Raw genomic sequence first — 11,267 nt, 5'->3', positions numbered from 1 at the left:
GCTGGAAACCTCCCCACTACTTGGTGTTGGAAACCTTGCATGCACCTCAGGCCCCTGCACAAACAAGAGCCTAAGAGGAAAAAGCAAGCTAAATCAACTGGTTTCTTTGAACTACAGCATAAGTTAACTTTGTTCTTGACTTTCAAATTTCTGACAACTTTCAAATTTTACCCTAATTCTAGAATATCATGTAAGCTATATATTCTTCAAACTGACACAATAGCTAAGCCTCTAGTATTATTTAAATTTGTATACCGCCCTTCATCCAAAGATCTCAGGGCAGTTCGCAGCATAGTGAAAGGTAATGCTCAAACCAAATTCAGTGATTTCTGGTCTGAACTCTTGGGGCTTTTACTGGGTTTCACACCAGTGCGGTGTTTGATTCAGTGGAGGGTGGGCATTGCTGTAGACTTTTTTGATTTGTTGTACATGTTTCAATAAAGTAGACCCCATGAACAGCTACATCAAATCTTGATATTTTGGGTTTTCATGTCCAAGCTTGCTTGACTTTTTAGGAGGTGCAGTGAATATCTAGCAAGGCAGCACTGTCTTCTCACAAGGAGCTCTCTTTTAGCATGTACACTGAGCCTATCTCAGAAGCAACCACAGAAACCTTTTTGTATCCAATTTACACATATGAATATATTAAAAAATTAAAAATTGTCTAGTAGCACGTTAGAGACCAGCTAAGTTTGTTCTTGGTATGAGCTTTCATGTGCATGCACACTTCTTCAGATACGCACACGAAAGCTCATACCAAGAACAAACTTAGTTGGTCTCTAACGTGCTACTAGACAATTTTTTAAAAAATATATATATTTATATATAGTTCTACTGTGTCAGACCAACACGGCTACCTATCTGAATTTACACATATGTTAGTGAATGGTGTGAAGGGCCCAGCTGTCCCCTATAAAACTACTTTCTACATCATATAACCCTACTTTTTATTATTTTTCTATAATGTATTTAGTAAACGAATAGTATTCCGGTGGTAGTATACTGCAAAACCAAACACGCAGTAGAGATTTTAAAATAATTTATTATAGATACCGCTGAAAACATTTGAAAGGTGACTCAAGATGGACGATCTTTGTTTGCTGCATCTATTTTTGTATTTCTTTCTGTATTTATGGAAGACACAAGCTGGACTATTTCAGGGTGACTAAATTTTCCTGTAGATCAAGAGATCACCGTTAACATGTTTTCTCATTCTGCTATGTACCAAGAATATAGCAGTGAGATAAAAGCACCTTCCTCAACAAGAAATGCTTGTTCTTGTTATGTTGGATAGCCTCTCATGTTTTATACTGAGCTGCTCTTACACTATTATAATTTTAGGAAGAGACATTTCAAAGTATGGAAAATTCCTGATGCTCATGCCCTGTGATTTCCTTAATCCTTGAAGCATCAGGGCATCACCAGGTGGCAGCATGAAGCAGCAGTGTGGTGACATTCTTCCTGCCTTTCAAAGCGGGATTTGGGGACCATCAATGGTTCATGAATCTTGGGGGGTGTCATGTGAAAGTGCTAGGTAGGCTGAGCATTACCAAAAAACACTGGAGACACGAGGTGGTATGAACAGTGCATGCCCAACAGGACTTGGCCATGTGTTTTTAAACTAGGGGAGTATCAAAAGCAGTTAGTGATTCTAATGTGGACCTGCACTCCAAGGGAGAGGCTCACTATCTAAATGGACTCACCCCAAGTTTCATTCTATATCAATTTATATCTAGTCTGCTTTTTGATGGGAGGACTTCCCCAGGAGTCATAATTGGGGGAAAATAATGGAACTTCTAGTCATTGTTCTGGCTCGCAGACACTTTGAGTTAATTGTGTTGATAAGCTCCCAAGGTAGTTCAGATGCTCAAATTATTCCTGCCTCTCCTGTAACACAAGTCTCAAAGCAGCTCAAATAAAACAATGGAATGCATCCAACTGCCATCATAGAAGTGGCACCTGCCAGTTCCCTGTGTGAGAGTGTCCATCACATGGAAGAATTCAACCATTCCCAGAAGGACAAGGTGTAATTCAACCATAGCTGAAGTATATGTGCATAACCCACTTGCCCACCAAGTGAATAAGCCGGTGAAGCCAATACTAGTCAAAACCATATTATATTAGGGTGCTTTGCATGATTGCAATCTTCAAAGCAAGCGGCAAATGAAAGGGTGTTTGAGACCAAGGGTTAGTATTGTTTTATACTGGATCTCTCTTCAAAACTTTTCTACCGTTATAGTTATATATAAGGAGTGTGCACTGGCCTCTAAAATTTGGCACTGCATCTCTATCTTTTTAAAAATTCCTGTCTGTTACTCAGTCACTCTATGCTCTAAAAAGGACTCTTAACTCCCCGTCTCGAAAAAAGCAGTTGAAATGTACAGACAACAGGCAAGCCTCCGGGGTAGACTATTTTTGCCACATTGCAGACAAACAGGTATAGAGGCTTTTCATTGGGGAAGCAAAAGAGATTTTATTTCCTCCACTGAACTGCAATTCTTCCCACAAAAAAACAGAACCCAGAGGTGCTCATCAAAATTAGAGAAAACCTTTATTAGGCCAGATAAAAGCCAAAATTCATAAGTAGAAAAATTTTGAGAAAAATAAGTAAGAGGAGGGCAACTGGCATGTGTTCTTCCTTGTATATTCTGTTTGTTGAAAACTCCACACCTTCGTTTCTGGTGCTTGTTTATGTCCTCCAATAAGGCCCTGCAATATGAGGCAGTTTAGTTCCCTGCAGAGATCTGAAGAACTGTGTTTATTTTCCCACTAAAGCAGAGCAATGTAGGATTAAAAAAAACAAAGCTTCTAACTTGTTTCTAAGAATCCTCCACTGCTGTACCTTAATAGAAATAAAGTAAAATGGGGCATTTTTCAGTGCTCTACAGGCAACATTTTGGCCGAGAGAAACAGAGATGCAGGAAAACACAGAGCTGCAATACTCAAAAACAAGGGTACCCTTGAGGGAACCCTGATCCAACTTTGGGGGGGGGGGGGGGAGCAGTTACTAGCATTGTGCTTCAGTGCAGGGAGGGGGAAAGCATCCAAAATCAACCCACATTATTCAGCCCTCAATACAGAGTCACTGCACACCCCTAATATATATTAATAGCAAACTCGGGTGCTGACTTCAGGCAGCTATGTAGCCAAAACAGTGCTACTAGAAAAAAGAGCACCAAGGTTGAAAAGATTAGTTGGGGGAAGGGATTAAGGTGTCATGTCTGGCTGTTTGGAACACCATTTTCCATTTGCTCTGCAAATGTTTGTTGCAGGTTCCATTATAAAAATACCAAGCTACACAATGAGTGTTTAGAAAAAAAGGAGGGGGATGTCTTACCTGCTGTTGTATCATAGAAGTCTTGAAGTCTTCCAGGTTTTTTCTCTAACTCTTCATACTCCAAGGCTTGAAGTATCATCTCACACTGGTCCAGCTCTTTTACAAATTTTGCTTCTGCAGTTGACTGGTGTTCATATTCCTAATAGGGGTGTGCAAGGTGGTAACCCACTTTACTGAGAAGGAAAAAATCACAGAAAATGCAACTGTATGCACTGCTGTACAAGGGAAGCAGTTCATTTCTGAGCCCCCTGGTCTAACCCATGTAAAGGATTTCTAGCCAAATATTGAGAACCACCACTACATGTTCATGAGTCCAGAAGCAATTCTCATCAGTTGCTGCTGAAGAGAGCATCAACCAAACCAATACCTTGCCAACAGGTATCTCATAACACCTGAATAATGAAATGCATTCGCTGCAGAACACAGGAGTTTCCCACTGGTTAGACATGCTTGTCAAATACTTTCTTTTTCAAACAGGTTCTTGCTTTCTAATATGCCGGTTTCCTGTGGTGATCCATCCGCTTCCACTTTTGAGTTTTTACTGTTAAGCACACACCAGTTTCTACTTTGAAATCAAAACTACATGGTTACAACCATTTTTTTCTAACAACTGACACCCTGGATAGCTCAGTTGCTTAGAGTTTATCCTATGGCAGAAGTCAATGCAATAGTACAAAATATGTTAAGTCTCCTCAGGCAAACCTTACTCCAAACCACTCCCAAGTCCAATGCAGCTCACCATGGCGTTCAGTTGCAAGACAGCCCCACTGGATTTTATAAAAACAGGCAGGCAGCAAACTCAGAAAGCTGATTGTCTCCCTAGTGCCCCCTGTAACATATCCATATTTAGCATGGTGGCCTGCTTTACACCAAGAATGCTTCCCAAAAAGTCATTATTTAGATCTATGCTTGATGTTAGTAGAGAAAGAATACCTGTTTAGGGAAAAAATGAATTTTAATATTTAAGCAATTTTAGATCTTTAAAACTTACTTCCCAGAGTTCATAAATTTCTTTTCTCAGCTCCTCAGACAGCACCTGGGTCAAATGTTTCATAGCTTCCTAGAAAAAGAGAATCCTGTGTTTTATTTGGTGTCACTCCAATATTGTTTCCCTTCTTTTGGCAGAGATGAGCTGCATTCTCTTGATCTCACACACCTTGACAGTGAAAACCTGTAAGGATTGGCCAGATGGTCTTGGCAAATGTAAAAAGAATGTGAGCACATGCACACACACACAAACGTCACTCCATAACGCAGTTCATCCCTCATCATCTTAAGTACTAACCAAAAGAAGAAAATTATGCAAGCTATTAAGCAATCTGGTGCTTCCCACAACAAAGCAAGTGAGATGTGTTTCAGAGCAATAATCTGGAAATCCAAGCACTATGCAGAATACCCTCTTGTCAACTTCTTCTTGTGCAACGAAAGGAACATCAAAAGCTTCAGTTCTGTGGAAGAGGTTCCCGTGTGAGCACTGCCTTTCCTGGAAACTGATGTTAACTTAACACTGAGCTACACAATGGAGCCCTCCCTTCCCACACAGACTCAAAGTTTTCTTGGCAATTTGGGATGGGATGCTGCAGCAGCTGCTACGCAACAACAAAGGTGATATGGGAAGAGCAGCATCAGATTTAGGGTGCTGCAGGTGGTTTTCCTGTACAGGGAGCCGAGCCGAGAGGGTGCAAAATTGAGAAGATCCATTTATGGGTGCCAAATTCTGGCCTCACTCAGGAAGCTATATTACGAAAGACCACCCCTGGGAAAGAGTCCATAAGGTTGTTGGTTGCTAGCCTGGACATCCTGACTGTCCCCTTTTCAGCCCAGGCTGGACACTCTTATGAAAGCCACATGCCAGTGGTATGTATGGCCAAAGCCAAATGTGAATTTTATTATTGCACAGTAGGCTGATTTCTACACCCATTCACACACCCTTCCCTACGCACCATCCAAGCAAACAATAGGCATGATCAGAATTCAAGGGCACATTGCAGCCAGGCAAAAACACCCAAGTGTTTGGGGGAGAGGGATCACGTCCAGGTAGGGGTGCCCTGGGGGAGAGGGCCAGTCAGGGAGGCCTGAAGAACTGCATTTGCCCCCTTCCCAGCCTGAATTCCCCCAGCCCTACTTTAAAAGCCCTGAAGCAGTGGGAGAGGAGGCAGTTGCTACAGGCCTCCTTGTCCATTCTCCAATGCTCACTGCTCACTATAGCAAGCAGGAACACAGTCTTGCCCAGCTTGTTTTCAGCCTGTGTATAATTTATAAAGGGTTAAAGGAGAGGGGTCCACTATGCAAATGATTGAAACGCCTGCCATTTTCACAGAATTGCACTGCCACAGATTGTGTGTGGTGCCCCTTACTTTAAATATTTCACACATAACAAGTTTATATCTCAGAGCCTTCTAGTCTTTACTGTCCTTTGACAAGTCAGCTACTGGCACAGAATGCCGATCAGTTTTCATGAGAGGTAGGAAGTTTTCAAATAAGTCACTTTCCATCTAGTTTTCTCTTGATAGAGAAGGCAACTGAATGTCAGCTGATGACAGAGCCTATATGTTTGAATCTTCCCTTCTAGAAAGAAAGGCACTATGGAATCACACAAACTAGACTGCTTTTCCTGTAAGAAATCTTTTCTTGTAAAATACAAGATTGTGCCCTCTAGTGACCGATATTCTACACTACTCACCCTGAATCTGTTCAATGTCATTATTAGAGCCACTTCACAGAAACAATTTTGTTTTCAACTGGGTTGACAGAAAACATCAATGAAGTTTTAAAAGGTGCAAATTCAAATAACAGAAATCCCATGAAAGCTTTGCATCATGAGGCCAAGCCCTGTGTGTCTTTCCAACTGCATTCTACATAGGAAAAACAAGCCAGCCTCTTTTCAAGAAAACGAACGCCACAATTCAGATGGCAGAAATGGCAGTATCTAAGTGTTAGCGGGGGACATTTTAACCTCCCTGGATGTGCCATCACTGACCTTAAGGTGGTCATACCGGAACAAAGGAACTTCAAAAGGAAACAGCAAACTGAAACGGCCAAATTACCATTATGAAGCAATTCAGTGCTATCACTTGTGGACTGAACTGGGACGATAGATTTTTACAACTCTACGTGTGCTGACTGACTTACCAGTGATGTGTGTTTTTTGTGACTAGCTTCTGTTAATAATGTAACTGACGTCTGTACTTTTCTGTATTTCCTTTCCTTCTGATCTCACTGCTAACAATCTCTTGCCTGTATAGATATTCCTACAACGCAAGATAACACTTCATATATCTCATGAAGTGGGCTGTAAACTATCCATGAAAGTTTACGGCTTAATATTATTGTTAGTCTTTACATTTCTGCAATACTCTTTTGTTTTGAGGATCTTTCAGACTTTATAGACTAATATTGGTCCTTTCTTTTTTAGAAGTAGACCATCAAGCTACATGTGCCACCATACTGACCTCCTCTCGTCTGTGTTTCTCCTCTTTGGAAACATTGTCAGCAGGAGCAATGTCACCAACTATGCATTCAGCCATATCATGAACCAGAGCTAACCGGATGCATCTGGGAAGCAGAAAATATTTAAAGACGTTATTACTAAAAGGCAACTACAAAAGATAGTATTGTATAACAATCTCTGCATCCTGTCAACTTATTCTGCAATTCATTTTGGTTAGTGCAATTATATTTATTTCCTTAAGTATCTATGTTAACCTTAAGTTTGGTTCCAATAAAAATCAAAAATAACAGCAGTGTAACATCCTATTAGGACCAAATATCAATTAAAATGTCACTTTCAGATAATAATAATAAATAATAATAAATTTTATTTATATCCCGCCCTCCCCAGCTGAAGCTGGGCTCAGGCGGCTAACAACAATAAAATAATACAACATTCTAAAATCATTTCATTATAAAATTAATTCAAATCAAATTGATGGCAACCATTGGACAAAGCTTCCAAATACTGTCAGGGGTCCCTTTACCTTTACCTCTTCAAGCTAGATGTAGTTCAAAATAAAGAGGAAAAGATGTTTTAGAGCTACAAATGTTTTAATCAGGTTCAGGTTCTGAAACATTTTTATTGACTTCCTTCAACAGCAAAAATAATAAAATGTCTAGCCTGAAGAAGAGTTCTCTGAATCAAAAACTTGCTCACTACTTTCTGATGTTTTAATAGGTCATGATAAAAAGGTATTCGATGTAAGTAATATACCAACCTGACAATTTCAGTACTAAGCCTGGCAAAATAATTGCTATCACCAGTTAAATCGAGATTTAACTTTTGATTTTATTCTGTTTTTAAACCTGCCTGGATTTACTTATTTGATGTTACAATCACAATATTGCACAGCTTTACATTACATATTAATTTACCCAGCAGAAGTTCTTCAATCATATTGGTGAATGTGAATTCCACATTCCACCAAGAAAGAAACACATATTGGAAAGTTGACAATGAGAGGGGAGAGGAATACACCCTTGGGCTTAGACCTGGGCTACAGCTCTCCTTTATCTTGGGCAAGGCACTCAAATTCATACACATTCATTTTTGAAAGTTAAAGAATGACCTAAATTTCACATTATGGTATTTTAACATTGGCCTGAATTCAGCTAGCTGGCCCAGCTAGCAGAAGCCCACACAAGGACTTCTGCCAGTGCAAAAGGGCTTTTCTTCCCTCTTCTCCCTGTGCTGCCCTCAGATTGGCTCAAGGTGTGTGTATCTGCAGAACCCCCAGAACGGGGGGGGGGGGGGGGGTGTCAGGGAGAAGAGATTGTTCCATCAAGCAATCAGATATACTTGTGATGATGGAGCACAACACTGAATTCCTCCTATTAAGCCACGTTTATCAAATATTGTCAACCCTTTTTGACCCACCTAAATAATAGTTACAGGAGTTGATGCAATCAAGCAGTATTAAAACAGCACTTCTATTTTTCTATTAATTGTGTGGTTTGGCAGTGTACAATACTGACGGTTCCGTGTTGCAAATAAATAAACAAACCTGGATCCAATGAAAAGTAAAATAAGACAGTTGCAACTAACTTGATCCCATCAAGAATGGAACTTCAGTGCAGCTACTTTTCACTAAAGTGAACCCACAATGTGCAGTCCTCCACATCCATTAAAAATACCCACTGCAATCAGTATACATACCTGTCTTTATTAAGTGCTTTATCTTCAGTTACCATAGCCATGATTGCCATCCTGTACATATGGTCTGAAACACTCTCTGGATTTGCTACATTTCTGTATACCCAGCCAGTCCGCGGGACTCTCTAGTCAAAAAGAGTTTAAGCAATACTGTCAAAGGGGGGGGAGGCTTGCATGCATCTTCTTTTTTTATACCCAGCTGCCATGTAGAAACGCAAGCTGCCATATTTAACAGACTGTTTGTTAGTCATGCTTACTGATTATATATATTGTTAAAAGACACAAAAAAAAAAGTAATTCCAAGACAGTATTCCATAAGCACCTGTGCCCCAGAAATAAAATATTTACTTCCTAGTTCCCCAGGTGGATAGTTTTGTATACTGGGTGTGAAATGTTGAACTTTGAGAGATCCTGCCTGTATCCTATCTTACTAAGCTTACTGCAAAGCTGAACTACTAACTGCAGTCTTTAGGTTCTGCAAGGCAACAGAGGCAATTTATTAGGCAATCCACAAACTGCCATTTCCCCTTGCTTCTTTAATAAGCCCTCTCCGCTCTTCGGCCTTCTATTACTTGTAAACTACCTCACTTTCATTGCCGGCCAACTTTTCCTCCAGTGTCCCTTGGATTTACCACCATCCCCTTTTGCAACAGATTCCTTATTATTTCTACGCTATCCAGTTTCCAGGTTCCTAAAGCAGAGTCAGAACACAGAAGTCCTTCAGCCGGATAAGAAGGTGACCAGGCGCAAGCATCGTATGCACCTTTGTACTAAGCAAGTCTAATCTAAGCAGAAGCACGTGTTTAGGATTGCAGCCTTATCCTACGCAGGTCTAATTGTACATCCCACTGAGCTCAACAGGATTTGCCACAGGAAAAATCTGCAAACTGCAGTCCTAACCCTGCCTCGGCCCAGTATACCTGAAGGTATGTCTCCACCCCCATCAATCAGCCTGGACACTGAGGTCCAGCGCCGAGGGCCTTCTGCCTGGTTCCCTCACTGCGAGAAGTGAAGTCACAGGGAACCAGGCAGAGGGCCTTCTCGGTAATGGCGCCCTCCCTGCGGAACACCCTCCCACCAGATGTCAAGGAAATAAAATACTATCTGGCTTTTAGAAGACAACAGAAGACAGCCCTGTTTAGGGAAGTTTTTAATGTTTGATATTCTACTGTATTTTTAATATTTTGTTGGAAGCAGCCCAGAGTGGCTGGGGAAACCCAGCCTGATGGGCGGGGTATAAATAAATAAATTATTATTATTATTATTATTATTATTATTATTATTATTATTATTCAGAGGTAGGTCCCACCGCATTCAATGGGGCTCACTCCCAGGTAAGTGGGGTTTGGACTGCAGTCTTAATCGATGCTAAAAAGGGAGGGTGAGGAGATGCATGGGGGTTTTGTGCTGCAGCACCTTTGGGGAAGGATACTGCGAAGATGGGCAAAACTGGTGCATTGACGCCCCCTCCCCCACATTTGCTCCCGACCACCCAGTCAGGGTCTCTGCTCACCTTCAGCTGCCCCACCAACTTCAGAAACTGCAGCAAGCTACCCATGGTGTTGGCTACGAGCGCAGGAGCTTCGAAGCGGCAGGAGCTGCGGCCTCCCGCCTGCCTGCCCAAGAGCGGGTGGGGAGGAAGTGACGACACCACAGGCTCGGCTCCTAGGTTCCTGCGCCACTCGGCTGCTCATTGGCCAGCGGCGCAAGTCGGCGACGCATTACGGCCCCGAACGCCGGCTAGCCTATGGACACGCACGCGTGAAAGCCTTGGTCGTGGGGATGCGCGTGAGGCGTCCTCTGCACCGGTTCTGCCAGCCCGAGCCTTCGGAAGTCTCTTTGGCTTCTCCTCTCTAAGTATATAGGACGTCGTTTTCAAAAGCAGGAGCTTCGCTTCCCCTCCTCCCTCTCGAGGGTGGGAAGCAAAGCGGAGTCCGACGCAGCCGCCCCCACTTTCCTTCCTCCCCCTCCTCCTCCGGGTTTCTGTAGATATTTCGTAGCACGTGGTTAAACCCTTGCGAGTGCACAGCCAAAACACCCATTGAAGTGTTTGCTGAAGTTCCAGGTGCTCTGGAGGGGGAAAAGTCGTGTTGTTTCAGCCAAGGTTCTTGGCGCGTATAACCTAAGGTTACCAGATTTTTTTCAATGAATCCGGGAACGCTTTAATTACTTAATTAATTGCTACACATTCCGGACGTTAATTCTGCAGCGATGGCAGTGGGGTGGCTGCAGCCTCGACCTCAACCGCCACGTTTTCCTTTCCTCCGAGGCGTCTTATCTCCATTCTCCATGAGCCTGGGCAGCCCCTGAGTTGTTGGTTCTTTGGTGGTGGGGGGAAGCGGTGCGCGGTGGGTCAGGCGAGAAGAAGGGCCGAGAGTTAAATAGTCATTCTTTCTTACATTGGCACAGCGCCTCCTACTGTGTTAAAAAAGAAACTGCCCGAACGCACCACATCACACTCTCGGTAAAAAGACGAAAAAGTATTTTAATTTTTGCATTTTAGCCTGATATAAATATTGGATTGCCAGCGCTGTGTTTAAAACGCCAATTGTATAAAATAGAAGAGGAAGAAAAAGTTGCCGCAAAATGGAGAATATTTATGCGGCACATTGCGCTCCCATGTAGGCACCCATCCAGATACAGACCGGGGCTGCTTCTGCTTAGCAAATGGACGATTACATGCGCACCGCAATGAAGCCACAGTGTATTACGCGAGAAAAGCTTGTTCTGTGGCATATTTAAGTCCTTTTGTCTTCAGCGAGTTTTCCTACCAACTTGCAAAGT

At 42.3% G+C, this 11,267-nt stretch overlaps 1 protein-coding gene across 5 annotated transcripts in view; it reads right to left on the bottom strand.

The window, feature by feature from the left end:
• HDDC2 (HD domain containing 2) overlaps positions 1–10,139 on the bottom strand; it is a 34,437-nt gene extending 24,298 nt beyond the window's left edge. Inside the window, exons 1-6 of one of the 5 annotated variants that reach the window (XM_083435155.1) lie at positions 9,997–10,138; positions 8,487–8,608; positions 6,790–6,892; positions 4,329–4,397; positions 3,338–3,476; positions 1,025–1,175 (exon numbers count right to left, since the gene is read on the bottom strand). In XM_083435155.1, coding sequence (XP_083291281.1) covers positions 1,078–1,175; positions 3,338–3,476; positions 4,329–4,397; positions 6,790–6,892; positions 8,487–8,608; positions 9,997–10,041 — 576 coding nt within the window. In that variant the 5' untranslated portion in view covers positions 10,042–10,138 and the 3' untranslated portion in view covers positions 1,025–1,077. Of the gene's footprint in view, positions 1–1,024; positions 1,176–2,535; positions 2,770–3,337; positions 3,477–4,328; positions 4,398–6,789; positions 6,893–8,486; positions 8,609–9,996 lie in introns of those variants that run through there. The other 4 variants (XM_083435157.1, XM_083435158.1, XM_083435156.1 and 1 more) reach the window with 4 other exon arrangements.
• Positions 10,140–11,267: the final 1,128 nt, after the last annotated feature.

Source organism: Podarcis tiliguerta (assembly GCF_965153285.1).
Source record: "Podarcis tiliguerta genome assembly, chromosome: 3".
NCBI lineage: Eukaryota > Metazoa > Chordata > Lepidosauria > Squamata > Lacertidae > Podarcis > Podarcis tiliguerta.
This window is presented reverse-complemented; position numbering and strand designations above follow the sequence as displayed.